The sequence below is a fragment of the Chelonia mydas genome, chromosome 9 (genome assembly GCF_015237465.2).
Source record: "Chelonia mydas isolate rCheMyd1 chromosome 9, rCheMyd1.pri.v2, whole genome shotgun sequence".
NCBI lineage: Eukaryota > Metazoa > Chordata > Testudines > Cheloniidae > Chelonia > Chelonia mydas.
The window spans coordinates 350471-376488 of record NC_057855.1 but is presented as its reverse complement, the minus strand read 5'-3'; the positions used below and the strand labels follow the sequence as shown (position 1 = coordinate 376488).

The window sequence follows — 26018 nt, the reverse complement described above, 5'->3', positions numbered from 1 at the left end:
TAATTTAAAAGAAGCAATACTCTATAATTTATGCAGCATTTATTTTGTAAGTAACATAAATAATTTTTTACTTAAATTAAACGGGGTTTATTTGTTTTGTATTTAATCCAACATCTCTAATTTAGTGAATTCAGTTTTCTGTTATATGGTGTAAATATATTGTACCAATTTCTTGGTCTTCCTTAATTCAATAGGACTGTTGACAACAGGTAAGTATTTAGTTTAAGAGCATCCCTTGTCTAGAAGTGATTGGGACAGATTCTCAACCCTGGCTCTGGCCTGACAGGGAATCCACAGGTGATGTAGAGTCCATCTCTATCATCCACTCTACACACACCCTGGGGAAAGAGTCATGTCAGAAGGAGGCAGAGCACTCTTCTGATTATGGACCAACACAAAAATCCCCATGGGACCTCTATAGCTTGCCATTTAGAGCACACCTTGAGCATCTCTAAATTCTGACCCTCCCCAAGCCAGCCTACGAGAGTGGGAGTAAAAAGGCACCTTTCTTTTCTACACCAGTTCTTCAGATGCCCTGAGTCTGAACTCATTGGGACACAGGGTGGGGTTAGTAATCCAAATTTGGGGTCAGTTTGCCAAGGGATTCCCAAGATACAGTCACTGAATTAAACAGCTTTTCTTAAGGTTTATGTATTTTTTCCAACATTTTCTTCCATACACATTCAACATTTGTATAAGTGAAGGGGATAAGCAGTCAGCTGTGAACTTGATCCACCCAACCAGTGTCAGTTTGAGTCCCACCTAAGGCAGGAATCTGGAAAAGGTCTGAAGGCATATTACTAAAATCTGCCTTTGTCAGGGTGTGGTTTGGAGTTTTTTTTGTTTGACTGCTTTTATTTTATTTTTTTAAACTTTGAGTGAATATAGTCAAAATATTTGAGTGATGGAGGAATTAGAAATTTGAATGCTTGTTAGGAGGAGAGGAGAATGAGGGGTTGTACAAGTCGGTGGCGGGGGAGGAGGAGAGAGATGTTTGAGGCTGCAGTGAGGGGAGGAAGGATTATGGGAAGGTGGATAAATGGGGATGTGTGGTAGGGAAGGAAGGATGGGAGGCTCAGGTGAGAGGTTGGGAACGGAGATTGGGAGTGAAGCGGGACATGCAGGTGAATGGCAGGGTGACTTGGGGAGAATAGGGGCAGAGGGTTCTCTTAGCCCTGCTTTCTCCCTACTCGTTTGCGGTGTGTCTGCTAGGATCAGAGGGGAAGGGGCTGTTTCCTTTCCCTCCATCTATATGTGTGAGGCAGGATCTGGGTTGCCTGACCCCTTTTGTGAGTGCTGGGATCTGGGGGGCCTGCCTCCTTGTGTGTATGCTGAGTGGGGGCTGCTCATCTATGTGGGTGTAACTCCCCACCCCCTATTGTTAACCACATGTTTGGAGGGTCTAAGCCCCTCTCCCTGCTCCAATTCATGTGAACTGGGATTTGAGGGACCCTGTCCCTGTAAGGGTGTCTGAGCACCTCACCCTGCTCTCCAAGTGAGCCAATATCTAGGGAAGCCCTGCGCCTCTGGATGGAGAGCCGAGAACCTGCAAAGTGTGAGAATATACGGAGAACTCACTGCTGAGACTGGGATGAGGAGTTGAGAATGGGCATGCTTGATGCATATCACAGTCTCTCCAGCACTGGGGAGAGGGGATGGGAACACCCACTGACATAAAAGGAACAGTTAACACATCTCAGAGCTGTTGTTTCTGGTTGCATTCATCTGCAGGAGGTGTTCCCATTCAGTTGAGACCATCTCATTGAGAATAATGGGCCTCACCATGTCTCTCTGAGTCCTCTATGCAGCAGATGGATGTGGAGAGCTATAGTTAAGGTGGGGAAGGCCTTTGCAGATCTCATATCACAGTTAAGCTGCTCCAGCTATTGCTTCCACCATTTGGCACAGCTACACCTAATACAGTGAATGCACCTAGAGTCCATTCAGATCATTTCAAGTGACTAAGGCGGCAATGGCATGTGCCTTAATTCTGTATTTCCTGATTTGCAGAGGTTTGAATTTTGCTAAACTTGACCTTCTGGAAGGGCATGAGATAACTCTGGGCAACCTTAACTGCATTAATGAAGGTTTTTGTCAGTGAATAATACTTACACAGTGTAGTTCTGCAGATAGAACTAATTTAGTCCCATTTTTGATTTCACCATTTGGACTTCTTTACTTCACTTTCTAGTGGTATGCTTCTTGTAGAAGTTAGCTGAAATATTAATGTTTATTATTATAAACTATTTACAAATTATCATTACTAAATATCATTAGTTATCAGTGGTTCGCTATCAGATTAATAGACATGACCTGACAAGGTGTCATAGGTGTCTGTCCTAGGTCCGGTACTATTCCATTAATGACTTGGATGATGGAGCGTAGAGTATGCTTATAAAATTTGGGAATGATACCAAGCTGAGAGGGATTGCAAGCTTTTTGAAGGTCAGAATTAGAATTCAAAGTGACTTTGATAAATTGGACAATTGGTCTGAAATCAAGAAGATGAAATTCCATACAGAACTGTACAAGGTACTACACTTAGGAAGGAAAAATGGAGATGAATGAATGCAAATGGAGAATACCATGTTAGTGCTGCAGACAAAGATCTGGGGGTTATAGAATCATAGAAATGTAGGGCTGGAAGGGATTTCAAGAACTCAAGTCCAGCACCTTGCCCGTGGCAGGACCAAGTAAATTAGACCATCTGTGACATGTTTGTCCAACCTGTTCTTCAGAACCTCCAGTGACAAGGATTCCGTAACCCCCCATAGTAACATATTCCAGTGCGTAACCATCTTTACAGTTAGAAAGTTTTTCCTAATATCTGACCTAACCCTTCCTTGCTGCAGGTTAACCTCGTTACTACTTGTCCTACCTTCAGTGGACATGGGAAAAAATTGATCACTGACATCTATATACCAGCCCTTTACATATTTGAAGACAGTTGACAAATCCCCCCTCAGTCTTCTTTACTGAGGGGCAGGGCCAGCTATAGGATTTTTGCCGCCCCAAGCAAAAACATTTTTGGCCGCCCCCGCTTTTTTTTCATGTCCCCCAACTCCGCCCCTTCCCCAAATCCCCGGGCATGCCGCATTCCCCCCCACCCCATTGCTTCCTGCGGCTCCCCCTGCTACCCCCTGCCTCTCAGGTGAGGGAGAGGCAGCTCATTCAGGAGAGCAGGTAGAGCGGAGATGAGCGAGGGTGGGGGGAGCGCAGGAAGTAACGCTCCCCACCCCAGCTCACCTCCGCTCCACCAGTGCCGCCTCCCCCGAGTGCTCCGCTGCTCGGCTTCTCCTCCCTCCCTCCCAGGCTTGCCGTGCCAAACAGCTGTTTGGCACGCGGCAAGCCTGGGAGGGAGAGGGGAGAAGCGTGGCGGTGGCGCGCTCAGGGGAGCAGATGGAGGCGGAGCTGGGGCGGCGGGGGCACATTCTTAGGGGCGGCCTGGCCAGCGCTGGAATGCCGCCCCTAGGAATGTGCTGCTCCAAGTAGCTGCTTGTTTTGCTGGTGCCTAGAGCCGGCCCTGCTGAGGGGATGCCAGAGTTACATTATGACCAATTTAAGTCCATTATATAGGAGGGACAGGTAGTGCACTGCTGCAATCTGCCCTTGACACAGCAGACAAAGCAGCTAGGTCCATCTCCACGGTGATGCAACAAGCGTCATGGCTCTCTGTTGGGTTTTCCAAAAGAGGTGCAGTCAACTGTTGAGGACCTCCCCTTTGAGGGCACAAAGCTCTTTGCGGAGAAGACTGATGCCTCCCCTTGCACCCTAAAGGATTCCATGGCTACACTCTGGTCACTGGTTATCTACAATATCAGCCTAAAGGCTGTCTAAATGGGTCTCAAAAAGCATTAGACGGTGTTACCAAGCTCACAACATGACCCCTCCAGACTCTATTCGTACACACTCCATGAAGTTGATCTCCTCATCCATTGCCTTCTTCAAGAATGTCCCTATCTCAGAGATCTGTAGAGCAGCAATTTAGGCGTCTGTCCACACTTTCGCAAAACGCTGTGTGATCACTGGTGACTGTGCCTCAATGCAATCTTCAGCTCCACAGTACTGTCATCTGTAACTGACCCATCTCTGAAGTCCCAGCCTTCCAGTAGGGATACTACTCAGAAGGCACCTACCATGGAGCACCACAAGGAAGTTACTCACCTTGTGCAGTAATGATGGTTCTTCGAGATGTGTATCCCTGTGGGTGATCCAAAAGCCACCCTCCTCCCCTCTACTTTGGAGTTCTTGTCAATGACTCTGCGGTAGAGAAGGAACTGAGGAGGGTTATCCCGCATGTGCTGGCTAGCCTCGTGGCACAGCACAAGGGGAGACAGTGCCTGCGTGGGCCTAATGGACACTACTACAGAAGTTCTCTGATCAGCAGTGCAGGGACGCAAGCATACCTACCATGGAGCACCCATAGGGACACACATCTTGAAGAACCATCATTACTACACGAGGTGAGTAACCTCCTTTTACTGCCTTTTATATCCCTTGATAGGTATAACTCATTTTGTGGCTTAGCCTTTCTGATTTTGTTCCTACATGCTTGTGCTATTCTTTTTTATGGCTCCTTCGCAATTTGTCCATGTTTCTACTTTTTGTAGGATTCCTTTTTGATTTTCAGGTCATTAAAGAGCTCCTCTTACCATTCTTCGTATCTTTCCCTGGCATTGGGATCGTTTGCAGTTGTGTCTTTAATATTGTCTCCTTGAGAAACTGTCTACTCTCCTGAACTCTTTTTTCCTTTAGATTTTCTTCCCATGGGTCTTTACCCACCAGTTCTCAGAGTTTGTTAAAGTCTGCCTTTTTGTTAAGCCGCTCTCTCTCCTTCCTTTCCTTAGAATCATGAAATTTGTCATTTCCTGATCACTTTCACCTACTTTGCCTTCCACCTTCAGATTCACAAACAATTCCTCCTTGTTGTTCAGAATCAAGTGTAAAATGGCTGTCCTACTGGTTACTTCTTCTACTTTCTGGAGCAAAAAGTTGTCCCCAATACATTCCAAGAACTTATTTGAAATTTTGTGTTTTGCCACTTTACTTTTCCAACAGATGTCTGATTAGTTAAGTACCCCATTATTACCAGGTCTTGTGTTCTGGGTATTTCTGTTATTTGTTATAGAAATGCCTCATCCACCTCCTTTTCCTCATTTGGTGGTCTATAGTAGACCACTACCATAACGTCACCCCTATTTTTTACCCTTTACCCACAGACTCTCAACTGGTCTGCCTCATACCTCCTTCTGGATCTCAGAACAAGTATATATACACCTGATGCATTATGCAACACCTCCTCTCTTTTTACCCACCTGTCCTTCCTGAACAAGCTATGGCCCTCTATGCCAATATTCCAGTCATGAGACTTATCCCACCAAGGCTCTGTGATGGCGATTAAGTTATAATTTGGCTTATATACTAATACTTACAATTCTTCCTGCTTTTTCCCCCCATACTCCTTGCATTTGTGCAATAGTGGATCACAAATTGAATGAATCAGCAATGTAATGCAGTTGCAAAAAAAGCTTTTATAATTTTGGCATGTATTAACAGGAGACTCACATGTAAGACATGAGGGGTAATTGTTCCACACTGCTCAGCACTGGTGAGGCTTCAGGCTCAGGTACTCTGTCCACTTTTGGGTGCCGCACTTTAAGAAAGAGGTTGACAAATTGGAGAAAGCCCAGAGGAGAGCAACAAAAGTGATAAGATTTAGAAAACACGACTTCTGATGAAAGGTTAAAAAAAAGTTGGCATGTTTAGTCTTGAGAAAAGAAGACTGAGGAGTCACTTGATAACTGTCTTCAAATATGTTAAGGGCTATCATAATGAGGATGGTGATCAATTGTTTTCCGTATCCACTGAAGGTAGGACAAGTAGTAACGGGGTTAACCTGCAGCAAGGAAGGTTTAGGTTAGATATCAGGAAAAACTTGCTAACTGTAAAGATAGTTCAGCACTGGAATATGAAGAACAGGACGGACAAACGGCTATTAGGTCTAGTCTAGGGTTACTTGGTCCTGCCTCAGTACGGAGGGGGGATTGGGCGAAGTGATTCTGTAATTATTCCAGGAGCTCAGCCTTTTCTGGGATTGGGCGAAGTGATTCTGTAATTATTCCAGGAGCTCAGCCTTTTCTAGAATTCAGGTTTAACTATTCCATGTTTCTTTGCAAACTAGTCTTAATATCGTCTTGCCCCAGATACTCATCGGATCATGCAAACAAGATTTGATCAAATGAATTGGACAATTTTGGCAGGTTTGCTAATAAATTATTATTAGTTTTGTAGTCCAGGTTCATCTGTATGGTTACTCTCTGTCTTCCATACAAACTCATTTTTATGATGTAATATTTAGAAGTGAAAGGAAAATAATTCTCTGACAGGTGATTCACTAATAAATTAAAGGCTTAGATTTAAGATGCTTCATTATATCTAGTCAAAATGTTGGCACTTCGTTAGTTAGGTAGTATTCACTGATTTATGCAGAATTGTGCTAAAAGCATTTTGAAATGAGTGGTTTTTCTAAAAATCTTAATCGAATTGTTAATTCTGAACAGTCTCAAGAATTTGCCAGCATTACTGTGCAAAACAAAAATCTGTTTTAAGATAAACTTGTGTTCCTTCTAATACATATTTACAAAGCTAGTTCTGGAATTGATTATGCGTATTATTATTTATTTGTATTATCGTGACACATAGTTGCCCCGGTCAGTGACCAGGACCCCATTGTCAGAACAAAAATATCTAATTGAACAAGAGACAACAGATGGATACAGCCAAACCAATGGGAGTGTACAAGTAAACAATGAGCCGATACTAGTCAGCATGGTAGGCTGTGGTCTGAGCACACTAGCATCCTAACTATTGTCACACTTTTTGTAGGCTTTATGACAGAGTAAGGTTTTAAGGAGGATGTTGAGTTAGTTTTGAGGATGTTTACAAGGAGCTAGATGCAATCAGAGGGGTTTCATGTTCAAAGTGATGATCTAGGAAAAGGATCTTCACAGCTGCATTCTAAATGGATATTAGAGGGGCAAAATTGCATTTGTCAATGCCAAAAAAAAGGATGAGGCAATAATTCAGATGCAAGAGGATAAGAGCCTGGATGGAAGTTTTATCTGTGTGGATGGATAGGAAAGACTGTATCTTAAGAGATGTTATGCAAAAAGACTCTGAAAGATTTAGACATATCCTGGATGTGAGAACCTAGAAGGATAACTCAGCTGAAGATGACAGGCAGGGTGGTGGTGTTGTCCACAACGAATGAAACAGTAGGTGTCAAATTGGATTTAGGAGGGAAGATTAAGAGCTGTGTTTTAGCCATGTTGAGCTTGATCTTATGGCTATGCATCCATTAGGAGATATCACAGAAACAAGCTGAGATTTTAATTTAGACAGAAGGAGACAGGCCTGGAATAGAGAGAGAGAAATCTGAGTCATCCACATAGAAATGGTAGTCGAATTCATGTTCGCAGATGAGATTACCCCGATATAAGGTATAGAGGGAGAAGGAGACCAAGATAGAGTATGAGGGTATTAGAAGGATCCTCTGAAGGACATGCTGAAGGAGAGAGAGGTAAAAGGATTAAGGGTGGAGGAGAGCAAAGCATGGGGAGAGTCAACAACTATATCAGTAGAAGACAGGGAAGGGAGGACAGGGCTGAGAGAAGACGAGAAGTCATCAATGTTGATAGGCTGGAAGTCAGAGAAAAACTGAGTGACAGGTCATGAGTGAGGACTAATGGGTGATTTTGAAAGAGACTAGGTGATGGTCACTATGGAGAAACTCAGTAACAGAGAGTTCAGAGAGGGAGCAGTGCTTGGATAAGACCAAGTCAAGCGAGTGGCCCTTTTGTTGAATGGCAGTGTTGCACCAGAGCTGCAGGTTGAATGAAGAGGTGAGGGTGAAGAAATGTAAGCTAAGGGATCAGTGGGTCATCAGCATGGAAGTTGAAGTCACCTAGAGTGAGTGTGGGAGACCGAGGACAGGAAGAGAGCCAGGGGTAGACTGTAGGTGACAGCAGCATGGAGGAGGAGAGAAGAGTCAGACGCGATGCTCAAAAAAGGAGAAAATGGGAAGGGGGAGGAGGAGTGGGGTTGGAAGCATCAGAATGGGAGAGAAGCCCATGGTGATATCTTGGTGAGGTGTGTCAGAGGGCAGATGCCGTGTCAGATGAAGGGATCCAGGACTCTGTGGGAGCCGGAAACTTGAAGGGAGGAAGAGATAAAGAGATCATGGATGAGATCTTTTTAAAGAAGGAGCTTAAGAAGGGAAGGAGAGGGATGGCCATGAGGTTAAGAGTGGTGGCGCCGAAGGGGCGGAGGTGGTGGTGGGAATTGGTGTGAGAGAGAAGGCCATGGTTGGAGTAGATGTCGTCAGAGGTGAGGGATAGGCAGAGGAGGGTGTGGATGTGGGTTCTGGATTTGTGCTGTTAGGAGGAAGGTAGAGATTGGGATGTGGAGGGGAAGAAGTATGGTGGAAACTATAGAGGGGTAAGGATGAGGAAATGGAGCCAATGGAGAGAAGGAAGGATGAAGAGGATGGATGCTGTGATGCAGAAAGAGGGATGTGGTTAGAGCTATGGGTGAGTGGCATCTGGACACAGGCATGTAGGTGTACGTATACATGCATACAGAAACATGTTTGAATAATGCTGTGAAGGTAGGCTTGCAGAAATCTCTCCTGAAGTAGTTGGAGTGCATTGCCTTTCTGTATCTGAGGGGCAAGGCAGATGCAGCGGGTCTGTGCCACTAAAGGGATCTGGGCAGGGGGCACTCCAGGACAGCAGCAGGTTGCTGTTTTAGAATCTTAATACATGTCATTCAGGGCCCCATGTTAGCCTGTTGACTGCTGTCTGATGCACAACTGACATCTGCCAGAACTTGCTGGCAGTCAGACCAGGCATATCAGGTATGTCTAGACATTGTTTATTTTAGTAGAATGTCATTACAGCACCAGCAGCACATTAAATGGACTGCAAAGCCATCAGTGACATAATTAACCTGCCAAAGCAGGAGGGAAACGTTTTACAGCAGAACAGAGGAAGTTCTTTGTTAAAGTGCGGGTTAAAACTCTACTTCTTTTTCTCCTGTGCGTCCTAGTTTGCTGAACAGTAGTTAGCTACTCTTTCCTTTAAGTGCTGACCACATTTTTTTTGCATGTAAAAAAATAGTTTGTGCAACATTCTGATTAAAATACGTTGAAACTGAAGCTGCTTCTTCCGGTGATGGTCCCTATTGGTATTCCACACATGTATGTGCTTGTGCACCAGGCATCTGAATCTGGAAGTGTTTCTTAGCAGTGTCCATTGACCCTCCCCCCCCCCCCCTTGTGCATGTGTATCCCCTCATGTTCCCAGCTGAGAGTATAATACATAGTGAGGGTTAATGCCTCTCCAGTTCCCTCTTACTCCCACATGGCAGTTGGTACTGGAGATCATCCATCAAAGATACTCAGTAGAATTCCTCTCATTTCCACCTCATTGTCCCCACCCCGGACTTCCTCTGGTGACCCTTCCCATGAATGCATCCTCCAACAAGAAGTGGGCAGTCTGCTTTTCCAGGGGGCCATCAGGCCTGTCCCACGTCACTACAGCAGACGGGGTTTTTACTCATTGTACTTCCTCATCCCGAAGAAGGGCATCTTAGATGGCAGTGTCATATTCTAGACCTTTGGGTGCACAATAGCTTTATCAGGAAATCCAAATTCCTTGTGGTAACACCGGCATTGATTATCCCATCCCTCCTCCGGGGAGCCTGGTTCTCAGCTCTCTACATGAAGGATGCTTACTTCCATGTAGATACCACCCGGCCCACCACAAGTTTCTCCATTTTTGAGTGGGACACCACCATTACCAGGTTTAGATCCTCCTGTTTGGTATAGCAGTGGCTCCACAATTGTTCACGAAGGTCTTTGCTGTATACTCCTATCTTGACGACTGGCTCCTCATGGGGTTTTCGCACCAGGAAGTAACCTCCACAGTCCTCGTCCATTGCACACTGTTGGCATCTGCAGTATCTGTATCAACGAGGACAAGTTGATGTTTACACCTACACAGACAATACCATTTATTGGGGCATGTCTTGACTCCATCACACCAAGAGCTTTCCTCCCACCAGACCACTTCGCAACACTGATGTCTGTCATTACAGACCTGCCTTGCAGGCCTGGTACCATGGTCCACTGCTGCCTCTCTCTCTCCTCAGCCATATGTGATACCACATGCACGTCTCCACATGCGTTGCCTCCAAGTGTGGCTCTTTTTCACCTACAAACCCAGCACGGACCATATGCAGACCAGAGACCTCATTACCCAGAGTCTCACTCACATGATGGACCAATCCTTCCAAAGTCTTAATTGGCACCCCCTTCACTCTACCCACATCCCAGGTCACCCCTAACAACTGACACCTCCCTCACGGGTTGGGGAGCCCAGGTAGACCACCACACAGCCCAGAGCATGTGGATGCCATGGGAGGCCAGGATGCACATAAATATGCTAGAGCTCCGGGTGATCCATTGACCATGCTGGCCCTTTCTTCCACTTATTTGATCTGTCTATGTTCAACTCCTCTCCAACAACATCGCGGAAGTCATGTACATCAACAAGCAGCGTGGCACCAAGCCTCCCTCCCTCTGCTCCAAGTTCATCTGCCCCTGGAACTGGTGCATCAAAAACCATGTAACACTTCAAGCCATGTACCTCCCACGCAGTGAGAACTCCCTAGTCAATGTGCTCAGCCGACTATATCGATCACGAGTGGGGGTTACACAATGCCATGATACAGTGCCTTTTCGAGAACTACGGCACCTCTTTGCCACTCATGAGAACAGGAAGTTGCCCCTCTGTTGTTCCAGAGGCGCAGTATGTGTGGACATGCAGGGTGACGCCTTCCTCCTGTCCTGGACAGGAGACCTCCACTGCGCTTTCCCTCCCATTCTGCACTTCCTGCAAGTAATCCTCAAAGTTCGCCTGGACAGAGCCACGTGATCTTCATAGCCCCATTCTAGTCCTGTCAGTTCTGGTTCATGGACCTTCTTCAACTCTCTACTCATATACCAATCCGCCTTCATACACTCCCAGATCTACTCACACAAGATCAGGGGAGACTATTGCATCCCAGTCCGAGCCACTTCACTTCACAGCCTGGTATTTGGCTGTGGTTGACGGTGGACCATGCATGCTCTATCCTGGTGCGGTGAATCCTTACTCAGAGCAGGAGAGAATCCACCAGAACATGCTATCAGGCAAGATGGAGATGCTTCATGCTATGGGCTCACCGTCACTCATTGAATACTGTATCTATACCAGTTGTTCTGGACTACCTTCTCGACGTCAAAACGTCCAGCCATCACCTGTATATGGGTGCAGCTGGCAGCAGTCGGCTCCTTTCTTCCTCCTGTGGATGGCACTTCCGTGTTTATGCATCTCACAATTGCTTGCTTCGTGAAGGGTTTGCTCAACACCTTTCCACCAGTACTAAAGCGCACACCTGCGTGGGACCTTAATCCCTTCCTCTCCGCCCTCATGAAACCACCCTTTGAACTGTTGGCAACATGCTCCCTCTCCCACCTCTTGATGAAAGTGGCATTCCTGGTAGCCATAACTTCAGCCAGATGGGTCAGTGAGTTGACAGCCATGATGGCAGATCCTCCCCCTACACAATATTTCACAAGGGGAAAGGTGTCCCTTCAGCTCTATCCTAAATTCCTCCCAAAGGTCAAGTTGGGAATTCCACCTGAACCAGTGCATCCACCTATCTGTTTTCTGCCCCAAACTGCACATCTCCCCCACTGACAGGGTCCGTCATGCACTGGCTTTCTACCTTGACAGTACTCGACCCTTTTGAACATCGCTAAAGCTCTTTGTGGCCATCGCCAAACGGTCCACATGTCAAGCCCTCTCCTCTCAACCAATCTCCAAATGGGTCTCGGGGTGCATCCTGGAATGCTACAACTTGTTTGATGTACCCACACCTGATAGAATCATGGCTCAATCTACACGAGCACAAGCTGCCACATCAGCCTTGCCAGGGTACATCCGTTAACAAGACATTTGTCATGTAGCCACCTGATGCTCTGTCCACACCTTCATAACCAGTATGCCATCACACAAGTAAGCAGCAGCTACAGACACAGCGGTTGGCTAAACTGTACTCATGACCGCATTTCCATTAGCGTCCTTGCAGCCAACTCTGCTCGTGAGTCACATGTGGAATACACATAGGGACAATCACTCAAAGAAGAGGAAGAGCTTACTTACCTGTAACAGGAGATTCTTTGTGATGTGTGATCCCTATCTATATTCCACTAACTGCCTTACATCCCCTCTGCTTTGGACTACACTCTAAGGTAGCAAGAGGGAGACTGGAGAGATGTCGACCCACACTACCTAGTATACTTTTGGCTGGGAGCATAAGGGGATGCTGATGCGGGTCAGTGGACACTGGTAAGAAACACTTCCAGACTCAGGCGCATGGCATGCATGCATACCCATGTGTGGAATACAGATCGGGACCACACAAATTAGAGGATTGGGCTAAAAGAAATCTGATGAGGTTCAACAAGGACAAGTACAGAGTCCTTCACTTTGGAAGGAAGAATCCCATGCACCGCTACAGACTAGGGACCGAGCGGCTAGGCAGCAGTTCTGCAGAAAAGGACCTAGGGGTTATAGTGGATGCGAAGCTGGATATGAGTCAACAGTGTGCCCTTGTTGCCAAGAAGGCATTTTGGGCTGTATAAGAAGGATCATTGCCAGCAGATCGAGGGATGTGGTCATTTTCCTCTATTCGGCATTGGTGCGGCCTCATCTGGAGTACTGTGTCCAGTTTTGGGCCCCACACTACAAGAAGGATGTGGAAAAATTGGAAAGAGTCCAGCGGAGGGCAACAAAAATGATTAGGGGGCTGGAGCACATGACTTAGGAGGAGAGGCTGAGGGAACTGGGATTGTTTAGTCTGCGGAAGAGAAGAATGAGGGGGGATTTGATAGCTGCTTTCAACTACCTGAAGGGGGGTTCCAAAGAAGATGGATCTAGACTGTTCTCAGTGGTAGCAGATGACAGAACGAGGAGTAATGGTCTCAAGTTGCAGTGGGGGAGGTTTAGGTTGGATATTAGGAAAAAAAATTTCACTAGGAGAGTGGTAAAGCACTGGAATGGATTACCTAGGGAGGTGGTGGAATCTCCTTCCTTAGAGGTTTTTAAGGTCCGGCTTAACAAAGCCCTGGCTGGGATGATTTAGTTGGGGATTGGTCCTGCTTCGAGCAGGGGGTTGGACTAGATGACCTTCTGGGGTCCCTTCCAACCCTGATATTCTATGATTCTGTGATCTCGAAGAACCTCCAGTTACAGGTAAGTAACCTCCTCTTTATCAGAAAACATTTTGATCTTTAGTTGTAAACAAAATAGTCTTTTAAAATCCATTTGTTATTTCTTTCTTAATTGGACTTATTTATGTTGCATTTTCAGTAATGTTTTTATTTTAAAGAATAACATTTAATCCATATATTTTCAAAAAATAGTATAATGAATTGTATTAATTGACAGTGTCAGCTGGTTAAAATGCTGTTGGACACCTAATATATTCAGTACACTATAATTAAGGCAAAGATTTTGTCATGGTTATTTTTATTAAAAGTCACGGGCAGGTCACGGGCAATAAAAATTCACAGAAGCCGTGACCTGTCTGTGACTTTTGCTGCTGCGGCTCCATGGTTCCCCCCACCACCATTGTGGAGAAAACGGGACACCCCCAGCCGCTTGCCCAAGGCATGCTTCCCCCCCCCGGCTGTTGCCCATCGCTGTAACCTTACAGGGGGCTCCCTCTCGCTGCTGACACGGAGGTCTCTGCAAGTCACGGATTCTGTGACTTCCATGACCTCCGTGATATTAATGTAGCCTTAACTATCATACCTCAACTAAATGAAAGCATTGGTGTCTTCAGGGTTAACGATTGCATATTACGAGTAAATGAAGTGGATGTTCGTGATGTGACACACAGCAAAGCAGTTGAAGCATTAAAGGAGGCAGGATCCATTGTGCGGTTGTATGTCAAAAGAAGAAAACCAGTCACAGAAAAAATAATGGAGATAAAACTTGTGAAAGGGCCGAAAGGTATGTGGCAAGTATAAAGCTTCTGTTATACAAAATAAGATAAAGTTGCCAGTAGGTTGCAGGTCATTATTCCTCGGTGAGTACACAAAAATTTTATTAGTTCACATTACTAATGGAACATTTGAGGATTGGCAGCATCAGAATAATGCAAATGAAGACAGATAAATTTTAAATGCAGTAGTAAAGCTATCAATAGTTCTGGCAAAGACCTATCCTCATCCATATAGCGTGCAGAATATTTTTCTTTTAAAAGCAAGGAATTTGTGCAGAGTTAAATCACTTCCTTGATAATATAGTCATTTTTAAGAGGAATACATTGGTCATAGCACTGGAATAAACTTTTCATATGAAATCTCTGGATATTTCTTCAAAGGTGGAAAAAACTACTTGGAGAAACCATTCTGCTTCTTTCCATGCTTACAGATGATACAAACTATTCTTTGAAGTGGTAGAATTGGGTAATCATTACAATTACTGTAATTGAGCTGTGTGGTTGCAATTGAGTGATTCACCTACCTTTCTCTATAAATGTTTGTTGCTTCTCCATCAAAAATTAAATCTCTTTTTTGGGAGGAATTCTGATCATTTTACTGTGTTTAAAAAACATTAGTTACTGCTCTAACAGCTGTACTATACCTGCTCAATAACCTGTGTCATATTAAATTATAATTATTTCTGTAGCACCATAGTTGCATGGGGCACAATTATATTGTGAATGACATCAAATTGATATTAAAAGTTTAAAAGGTCTCTGGAAAAATGACTTTATTTTCAAGCAGGACTCGGGTTCAGCATAGCTGGTGGTGTTGGAAATCAGCATATTCCTGGTGACAACAGTATCTATGTAACCAAAATTATTGAAGGAGGTGCAGCACATAAAGATGGCAAACTTCAGATTGGAGACAAACTTCTAGCTGTAAGTAAAGGCTGTACTTTCCCTTCTGCACATACTACTTATTGGTACATACAAAACGATGCCGTAATTCAGCTAAGTATTAAGGGAGCTGTCCATAGGCCTGGCAAGACAGATGCGTCGTACATACTGTTTCTAGTACAAATTGAGTCTTACCAAGAAATGTAAATATTAAAATAAATTCTCCATCTTCAGTCCCTCTCAACTCAGAAAATCTCTGAGATCTCAAACTGGGTTAAATGTTCTATTTAAAAATCAGAACTGTGTCCTATAGCAATCAACATGCTTCATTTCCAGAGTTTGCCATTAAGTCTCCAGAGGCACGGGGCACTTCTAACGTTTAAAATAGCCTTTGGTAACACTACCATCTACTGCACTAAAAATCCCTGAAGGGTAAGGAACCCACTTACTTATTTTCTGCATACCAGTAACTAGGGATGGCTGACCTGGAATTAGATGCATCTTCTTATATTAGTTTACAAAATCCACTGTCATTCATCACTGGTTTATTTAGTGTTGTTGTTTTTTTTCCCCTCAAAGCAAACACTTCAAAGCTGACTTCAGTGTGTAAGAAAGAAAAATAATTTTCAACTGCCCCAGATGTCACCAGTAATCCTACTGTGTTCAGAGCATGCACTAGTGATCTCAGCATGAGACTAGGAGACAGGTTCTAATTCCAGCTCTCATGGCCAGACCTATTCACACTGAACAGCATCTTACTCTGCAAAAGCAAAGAAGCTATTCATAGAATAAAGTAGGTCTGTCAACTAATTGCAGTTAACTGAAGCAATTAACACAAAACAAAATAAACTCAATTTAAAAAGTTAATGGTGATTAATTACAGTTTTAATCACACTGTTAAACAATAATAGAATACCAATTTAAATTTATTATAAATATTTTTGAAGGTTTTTCTACATTTTCAAATATATTGATTTCAGTTACAACACAGAATACAAAGTGTACAATGCTCATTTTATATTATTGCTAGGGTTGTCAACCGATTAAGAAAGTTTAATCATGACTAATGGCATGATTAAAAAAATTAAATTCCCTACCACAGGGGTTTAAGCAGGAGTTCACTGTCATCCTGGAGAATGGCAAGACTGTTGCCAGAACCTCTCTCCAGACCGCCCTAGGCGTGGCTGCTTTGACAGTGAGAACAATGGCGATGGCAGTCATTATGAGGCAATGTTCGTGGCTGCAGTCGATGAGCCTTTCCAACAAGGTGCAGCAGTTGGTCCAGGACCTCCCTTTCGAGGTCAATGCGTTGTTCTATGAACAGATGGATGACAAGCTGCACGGCCTGAGAGATTCACTATGAGAGATTCACGGCCTGAGAGATTCACTATGCTTCCTTGGCTTATACACACACCCAACCTCCAGGAAGAATTTCCACCCACAACCATCTCCCAGGTTCTCAGGGCCTTCCAAACATGAGCCTTATAGGAGGAAGGGCAATGGCTATAAACGCCAACAACCCCAGCTGTACACCTCAGCCTCACAGTCGGGCTCGGGTAGATACCCCAATGGAGCTAGGCAGGCCTTTTGAAGGTACACCTGAGGACGGTGTTACAGACTCGACCCAGGATCCATCCCCCCCCTTTGGTTTTGGGCCATTTGTTTCCCTTCGTACTGCATGGTCCTGCATAACTTCAGACCATTGGGTGCTCAGTATGGTGTCAGCTGGTCCCACCCTCCAGTTTCTGTCTCTCCCTCTCCATCCCTCTTCAGGGATCCTTCTCACAAGCAACTTCTCATCTAGGAGGTGGGAGTTCTCCTATGGGTGGGAGCCGTAGAGGAAGTTCCTCAATACTTGACGGGGAAGGGGTTTTACTCCTGATATTTCCTAATCCTGAAGGCCAAAGAGGGCCTCAGGCCCATTCTAGACCTGTTTCACCTCAACACATACCTCAAGAAGTTGAAGTTCCACGTGGTCTCCCTGGCCTCCATCATTCCCTCCCTGGATCCAGGAGAAGGTATGCTGCCCTCAGTTTAAAAGATACATATTTCCACATTTCCATCTTCTGTGGACACAAGAGATTCCTCCGTTTCATGATGGGCCAACATCTTTACCAGTTCACCTCTCTTCCCTTCAGACTGTCAGCAGCCCCAAAAGTTTTCACAAAGTGTATGGCAGTGGTTGCAGGTTATCTGAGGCATTGAGGTATCCAGATCTACCCATACCTCGGGATTGATTAATCAAAGGCCACTCGCAGACTCAGGTTCAGAGCAGCATTGACCTAGTGTAGGCCACCTGTCAAGAGCTGGGCCTGCTAATAAATGAGCAAAAATCAACACTAGTACTGGTTCAGGGACTAGAATTTATAGGAGCCGTGTTAGACTATGCAGGCCAGAGCGTACTTGCCAGAAGCCCAGTTTAGAACGATGTCAGAATTAATATCATGTGTCACGACCCACCCACTCATATCTGCAGGGCCGTGACATGGTCATCCATTCGTACTTTCGCATCCCACTATGCCAGGAGTTCTCAACCTTTTTGTTTCTGAGGTCCCCTCAATATGCTATAAAAACTCCATGGGCCTCCTGTGCCACAATAACTGGTTTTCTGTATATAAAAGCCAGGCTCGGTGTTAGGCGGTAGCAAGCTGGGCAGTTGCCTGGGGTCCCATGCCACAGGGGCCCCTGTGAAGCTCAGGTTTCAGCTCCAGGTGGCAGGTCTCAGGACCCTGGGCTTCAGCCCCATGCGGTGGAGCTTCGGCTTTCTATCCTGAGCCCCAGCAAGTCTAAGCTGGCCCTACTTGGTAGCCCCCCTGAAACCTGTTCGTGCCCCCCCCTTCCTCCCAGGGGCCCCTGAACCCCTGGGAGTCACCTAGCATGGAATTGACATGAGCAAGCACTTGAAGAAGAAAAAACGGTTACCTACCTTTCGTAACTGTTCTTCGAGATGTGTTTCTCATGTCCATTCCATGACAGACCCTCCTACTCCTCTATCAGAGGTACCAGCAAGAAGGAACTGAGAGGGTGTGGGGCCAGCAGTGCCCCTTGTAGCAGTGCATATGCGCAGGGCTCCAGGGGGCACTAGGGCTGGCCCTACGGATACCACTAAGGAGAAAAAAAATCTCTGGAAACTGTGCCCATGGCGTGTCGCACCCTAGCATGGAATGGACACAAGAAACATTTTTCAAAGAGTAACAGTTATGAAAGGTAGGTAACTGCTTTTTCTAGTGATAATGCATGAACCTGAAAGAACTCCGTATGATTTTCAGATGCCAGAGTGCAAAATTGTGGCACTTAGAAAAAGTCTTTTGATTTTGAATTGAGATAATATGATCTGGTAGGTTTCAGAGTAGCAGCCGTGTTAGTCTGTATTCGCAAAAAGAAAAGGAGTACTTGTGGCACCTTAGAGACTAACCAATTTATTAGAGCATAAGCTTTCGTGAGATACAGCTCACTTCATCAGATGCGTTCAGTGGAAAATACAGTGAGGAGATTTATATACAGACAGAACATGAAAAAATGGGTTTTTATCATGCACACGGTAAGGAGAGTGATAATCAAGGTGGGCCATTTCCAGCAGTTAACAAGAACGTCTGAGGAACAGTGGGGGGTGGGGGGGGGAGGAATAGACAAGGGAAAATAGTTTTACTTTGTGTAATGACTCAACCACTCCCAGTCTCTATTCAGGCCTAAGTTAATTGTATCCAATTTGCAAATTGGATACCCTAAAACTATTTTCCCTTGTTTATTTCCCGCCCCCCCCCCACTTTCCCTTGTTTATTCCCCCCCCACACCCCCCACTGTTCCTCAGATGTTCTTGTTAACTGCTGGAGATGGCCCACCTTGATTATCACTACAAAGGGTTTTCTCTCCTCCCCCTCCCCCTCTCCTGCTGGTAATAGCTCATCTTAAGTGATCACTCTCCTTACAGTGTGCATGATAAACACCCATTTTTTCATGTTCTGTGTGTATATAAATCTCCTCACTGTATTTTCCACTGAATGCATCCGATGAAGTGAGCTGTAGCTCACGAAAGCTTATGCTCAAATAAATTGGTTAGTCACTAAGGTGCCACAAGTACTCCTTTTCTTTTTGATCTGGTAGTCCCTGAAAGAAATACCTAGATCTCCATGGTACCATTTTATAGAATCTCTTTTCAGATTGAAGTTGTGCTTTAAAGATCCTCCGCTTTTGCTGGTGTTCTTAAAACATACATCCAAATATACTTAAATATTTTGGCTTTGGTTCATGCAGAAGCTTTCAAGCCAGATGCAGTTCACTATTTGCTGTGTACTAATTCACAGTTTACTAATTGACATAAAACATACCTTTAGACAAAGAGGCATTTCCGTTTCAAGTACTTTATGTGCTGGTAACTGAGGGGACAATCATGAGCCTAGATTGGACTCTTTCTATTTAAAATACAGTGAAATCAGATTACTGTGTTGATTGCCAAAAAACAGGAATAAATGAATACTTTGTATACGAGGTTAGAAACAGCTGGCTATTTGATTTTAGTTTTAGGCTCTTCAGCAGTACAACCAGTTTTGGATATGAATACTCTGTCTTCAATTGACCTTCCAGTGCTGACTGCCGCTTTAATCCTTAATTCCTTCAGGAATTTGGTGACTCAGATAACTATAATACATTAACTCATGGAAAATGGAAAATTACTATACATAAAATTTCTGTATTCATAAGGAATAAATTAGATACCATCATAATAAAAGCAAATTCTGATATATTATTACTATTATTATTATCCCCATAGCGTATAAGACTTCTTGTCATAGAACAGGACCCCATTGTGCTTGGTGTATGCAAATACACAACAAAGACAGTCTCTGTTCCAAAGAGCTTACAATCTAAGTAGAAGACAAGATGGATACAATCAGATGGGGGAATACAAGGAAACAGTGAGACAATATTGGTCAGCATGACAGGCAGTGGTATCAACACAACAGTGGCCTAACCTTTGTCAGGTTTTTTTGTAGGCTTCACTGCAAAGGAGAGTTTTTAAGGAGGGATTTGAAGGAGGCTAATTAAGTAGATTCATGGATGTTTATGGGAAGCTCTTCATAGTAACATTCATTCATCCAGTATCTGAAAACCACGTATGCCATCCTTTGCTATGCTATGTCCAACATAGATTATATTACTCTTTGTTCAGGAACTTGCCATCTCTATTTGTAAACAAAGCATCATATATCAACTATGGTGCTGTAAGACCTAATAGATCTGTGGACCAAAAGTAAGGATTACTGATCCTGGAATGCTCCAAAAAGTTTAAGAGAAACTTTCTGTGAAACTTTATGAAAGCTTACAGTTTTATGTTAAGGATGAGTTCATTTATTCTTTATCTTTAGGTGAACAGTGTTTGCTTAGAAGAAGTTACACATGAAGAAGCAGTGACTGCCTTAAAAAACACATCTGATTTTGTTTATCTGAAAGTTGCAAAACCCACCAGCATGTTCATGAATGATAGTTATGCCCCTCCAGACATCACAAACTGTAAGTTTAGCTTGTCTTTACTACTTAGCTCTTAATAGACATATCTGTCTTTAAAATTTTAGTTAACACAAAATATTTAACATATTTTAAACATTTATTTCAAGTTTTAAAATTAAGAATTTTATTGATTGGTATGAAAATGTTATCAGAAGAATTATAACAATTAAGCAGAAAGGCATCATGGGCTAGCATGTTGAGCATGAGTCTACAGTCAGGAACTTCTGAGTAATAATTCTTGGTCTGCCATTGGCTTGTTGTGCCTAGGGCAGGTGACTTAATATTTCTGCCTCAATATCAGATTTGTATAATGGGAATACTGCCTCCCTCTGATGGATATTGTGAGGGTTATTTGATGTTCATAAAGCAGTGTGTGCGTGGTGTGGTGTTTGAAATGAGTAAAGGGATAGAATATTGTTTTGGGTAGAATTTAGTGACATTTTAACTTTTCATTTTGCTTGTTTTTCTTGCATCCAAATTTCACCTCAGATTTCACAGAGGTCTGAACTTTGCATATATTTCCTCTGTCTCTCTTTAATGGGCAAACTAATATACAAAGATGTAAATAAGCAACGTGGGTTTTTTTTTTCAAATTCATTAATAAATATCTGAAATTGAAAGTCTCCAATTTTTTCAGAAGTTCGTCTCAGTTCTAACATGATTATTATAAATCCCAGACAAAAAACGAAGCAAAACACATTAAGCTGGAGTTAAGGTAGAGGGGAAACGTCTCAGTAACTGAAGAGTAAAACATCTTACAGATTTGTTTTGACTATCACACAAAAAAAGATTCCAAATCCAGAAACTAGATTTTTCTTTTCAGTTTATCTTAACTCTGAACATGTGAGCATTCTCTCTGCTTTTCCCCAGTGGGGACACAACATCACTGCAGACACAATTATGTTTTGGGAAGAGCATTAGGTAGAGAATAAACCTTATGTGACAGATGCCTGGTCATATCGCTTAATGCTCCACTGGAAAGTTCTCAAAATTTACAGTGTTGAGGGTGGTATATGAATCTATGCAGAGTAGAAGTATGGAAATGTACACTTAAGGTTCTTGTGACACTATAGGAACATAAGAATGGCCCGACTGAGTCAGACCAAAGGTCCATCTAGCCCAGTATCCTGTCTTCCGACAGTGGCCAGTGCCAGGTGCCCCAAAGGGAATGAACAGAACAGGTAATCATCAAGTGATCCATCCCCTGTCGCTCATTCCCAGCTTCTGGCAAACAGAGGCTAGGGACAGCATTCCTGCCCATCCTGGTTAATAGCCATTGATGGACCTATCCTCCATGAATTTATCTAGTTCTTTTTTGGACCCTGTTACGGTCTTGACCTTCACAATATCCTCTGGCAAAGACTTCCACAGGTTGACTGTGCGTTGAGTGAAGAAATACTTCCTTTTATTTGTTTTAAACCTGCTGCCTATTAATTTCATTTGGTGACCCCTAGTTCTTGTGTTATGAGAAGTAGTAAGCAACACTTCTTATCTACTTTCTCTACACCAATCAGGATTTTAAAGACCTCAGTCATATCTCCCCTTAGCGTCTCTTTTCCAAGCTGAAAAGTTCCAGTCTTATTAATCTCTCCTCATACAGAAGCCGTTCCATACCCCTAATTATTTTTGTTGCCCTTTTCTGAACCTTTTCCAATTCCAGTATATCTTTTTTGAAATGGGGCGACAATATCTGCACACAGTATTCAAGATGTGGGAATACCATGGATTTATACAGAGGCAACATGATATTTTCTGTCCTATTATCTATCCCTTTCTTAATGATTCCCAACATTCTGTTCGCTTTTTTGACTGCTGCTGCACATTGAGTGGATGTTTTCAGAGTACTATTCACAATGACTCCAAGATCTCTTTCTTGAATGGTAGCAGCTAATTTAGACCCCATCATTTTATATGTATAGTTGGGATTATGCTTTCCAATGTGCATTACTTTGCATTTATCAACATTAAATTTCATCTGCCATTCTGTTGCCCAGTCACCCAGTTTTGAAAGATCCTTTTGTAGTTCTTCGCAGTCTGCCTGGGTCTTAACTATCTTTATATCATCTGAAATTTTGCCACCTCACTGTTTACCCCTTTTCCAGATCATTTATGAATATGTTGAATAAGACTTGTCCCAGAACAGATCCCTGGGGGACACCACTATTTACCTCTCTCCATTCTGAAAACTGACCATTTATACCTACTCTTTGTTTCCTGTCTTTTAACCAGTTACCAATCCATGAGAGCACCTTCCTTCTTATCCCATAGCAGCTTACGTTGTGTAAGAACCTTAGGTGAGGGATCTTGTCAAAGGCTTTCTGAAAATCTAAGTACGTTATAGCCACTGGATCCCCTTGGTCCACATGCTTGTTGACCCCCTCAAAGTATTCTAGTAGATTGGTGAGGCATGATTTCCCTTTACTAAAACCTCTCCAACGCATCATCAAGGATCTACAACCTATCCTGAAGGATGACCCCTCACTCTCACAGATCTTGGGAGACAGGCCAGTCCTTGCTTACAGACAGCCCCCCAACCTGAAGCAAATACTCACCAGCAACCACACACCACACAACAAAAACACTAACCCAGGAACCTATCCTTGCAACAAAGCCCGTTGCCAACTGTGTCCACATATCTATTCAGGGGACACCATCATAGGGCCTAATCACATCAGCCACACTACCAGAGGCTCGTTCACCTGCGCATCTACCAATGGGATGTATGCCATCATGTGCCAGCAATGCCCCTCTGCCATGTACATTGGCCAGACTGGACAGTCTCTACGTAAAAGAATAAATGGACACAAATCAGACATCAAGAATTATACCATTCAAAAACCAGTTGGAGAACACTTCAATCTCCCTGGTCACTCGATTACGGACCTAAAAGTCGCAATACTACAACAAAAAAACTTCAAAAACGGACTTCAACGAGAGACTGCTGAATTGGAATTAATTTGCAAACTGGATACAATTAATTTAGGCTTGAATAAAGACTGGGAGTGGATGGGTCATTACACAAAGTAAAACTATTTCCCCTTGTTTATTTCCCCTCCTACTGTTCTTGTAAAGTGCTGGAAATGGCCCACCTTGATTATCACTACAAAAGTGATAATCAAAGTGGGCCATTCCCCCCCCCCCGCCCCCCCCCCCCCCCCGCTCTTCTGCTGGTAATAGCTCACCTTTCCTGATCAGTCTTGTTACAGTCTGTATGGTAACACCCATTGTTTCATGTTCTCTGTGTATATAAAATCTCCCCACTATATTTTCCACTGTGGGCATCCGATGAAGTGAGCTGTAGCTCACGAAAGCTTATGCTCAAATAAATTTGTTAGTCTCTAAGGTGCCACAAGTACTCCTTTTCTTTTTAGGGATACAGACTAACACGTCTGCTACTCTGAAACCAACAAATTATGTTCACCTATGTGTATGACAATATTATTCTTTATTATAGTTTCAACCAGTTTGTCTGGTACTGAAGTCAGTTTTACAGGTCTGTAATTGCTGGGATCACCTCTGGAGCCTTTTTTAAAAATTAATGTCACATTAGCTATCCTCCAGTCATCTGGTACAAAAGCTGATTGACTACAGACTTTACAGACTACAGTTAGTAGCTCTGCAATTTCACATTTGAGTTCCTTCAGAACTCTGGGGTGAATACCATCTGGTCCTGGTGACTTTATTACTGTTTAGTTTATCAGTTTGTTCCAAAACCTCCTCTAATGATACCTCAGTCTGGGACAGTTCCTCAGATTCTGCTCAAATAAATTTGTTAGTCTCTAAGGTGCCACAACTCCTCCTTTCCTCAGATCTGTCACCTAAAAAGAATGGCTCAGGTTTGGGAATATCCCTCACATCCTCAGCCATGAATACCGATGCAAAGAATTCATTTAGTTTCTCCACAATAGCCTTGAGTGTTCCTTTAGTACCTCGATTTTCCAGTGGCCCCAGTGGTTGTTTAGCAGGCTTCCTGCTTCTGATGTACTATTACATCAGAATTGCTATTACTTTTTGAGTCTTTTTCTAACTTCCTCAAATTCTTTTTTGGCCTTCCTAATTGTATTTTTACATTTCATTTGCCAGTGTTTATGCTCCTTTGTATTTTCCTCACTAGGATTTAACTTTCACTTTTTAAAGGATGCCTTTTTGCCTCTCACTGCTTCTTTTACTTCGTTGTTTAGCCACGGTGGCTGTTTTTTGGTTCTCTTACTGTGTTTTTTAATTTGGCGTATTAAGTTGAGCCTCTCTTATGGTGTCTTTAAAAAGTTTCCACGCAGCTTGCAGAGATTTCATTCTTGGCACTGTACCCTTTAATTTCCGTTTCACTAACCTCCTCATTTTTGTGTAGTTTCCTTTTCTAAAAGGAAAAATATAGTGACACCATAAGAGAGAAAAATGAAATCCTAATATAGCTTTAAAAATAAATGGCATCAAATCAGGCAGCCCACATATTAAAATTCCTTAATCATACCGTTACTGCATGGTGTGACTAAAAATATAAATAAAAGATCAGAGAAACTTCAGTTATAAAACATAAAAAAGCCCCTTTTTACTCTGAAAAGCTGTTATTAATGGGAAAAAGGGGGTTGATAGAGATCATCTTATTCACGAGAGAAATGTTCGTAGCTTGAAGAATGTATCCATGTCAAGATTACATGTTTGCAATATATTTGTCTGTTTATTTTTAGTGTCTCAATATTTATCTTCTGATTTCAAGAGGCACACTTGGAGCTTTTAAAAAGTTTACACTAATCATTAACAAATCTGTACTTCTTGATACCCAGTTTCACTTGTCTTTTCAGTTATCATTATTTACTACTCCACCAGTGATCCATCTTCTTTCAGATCATCGATAAAGATCTTGAGTAGTATTGAGCCAACACTAGATTTCTGTGGGACTGCACTAGAAATACCCCATTTGCTAGTGATTCCACGTTAACAATTATTTTTTGAGATCTATCAATTAATCATTTATAATTCATTTAACATTTGCTATATTGATTTTGTATAGTGCTGATTTTTAATCAGATTGTCGTGCAGCACTGCATCAAATGTTTTTTAGAAGTCCAAGAATATTAGGTCAGTGTAGTTACTTTTTCCCGCTAAACTTGTAATCTTATCAAAAAAGAAATCAAGGTACTTTGGCAAGATCTATTTTGTATAAAACAATGTAGATTGGCATTAATTGGCATTCTTTAATTCTTCACAGAGTTCCGAATCAGCTGTTCTGTTATTTTCCTGGGATCACAGTCAGACTAACTAGTCTATATTTAGCTAAATCATCCCATATATCCTTTTAAAATATTAGCACAACATTAATTTTTTTCCCAGTCAGCTGGAACTTCCCCAGTATTCAGAGACTTCAGAAATTAACACCTGTGGTTTAGAAAGCTCTTTGGATAATTCTTTTAAAACTCTTGGATTCAAGTTATCCAGTTCTGCAAACTTAAAAATGTTTAATATGAGTATATGCTGTGTAATCTGCTGCCTAGTCATTGTTGGCATAGAAGGTATTT

The 26018-nt window shown here is 43.1% G+C and overlaps 1 protein-coding gene across 34 annotated transcripts in view; it reads left to right on the top strand.

Annotated features, from left to right (window-relative positions):
• DLG1 (discs large MAGUK scaffold protein 1) overlaps positions 1-26018 on the top strand; it is a 428647-nt gene that overhangs the window by 228884 nt on the left and 173745 nt on the right. For 17 of the 34 annotated variants that reach the window (XM_043523144.1, XM_037909596.2, XM_037909589.2 and 14 more), the window contains 3 exons: positions 13951-14120; positions 14897-15036; positions 20361-20505. In XM_043523144.1, coding sequence (XP_043379079.1) covers positions 13951-14120; positions 14897-15036; positions 20361-20505 — 455 coding nt within the window. The remainder of the gene's footprint in view (positions 1-13950; positions 14121-14896; positions 15037-20360; positions 20506-26018) is intronic. The other 17 variants (XM_043523141.1, XM_043523142.1, XM_037909594.2 and 14 more) reach the window with 1 other exon arrangement.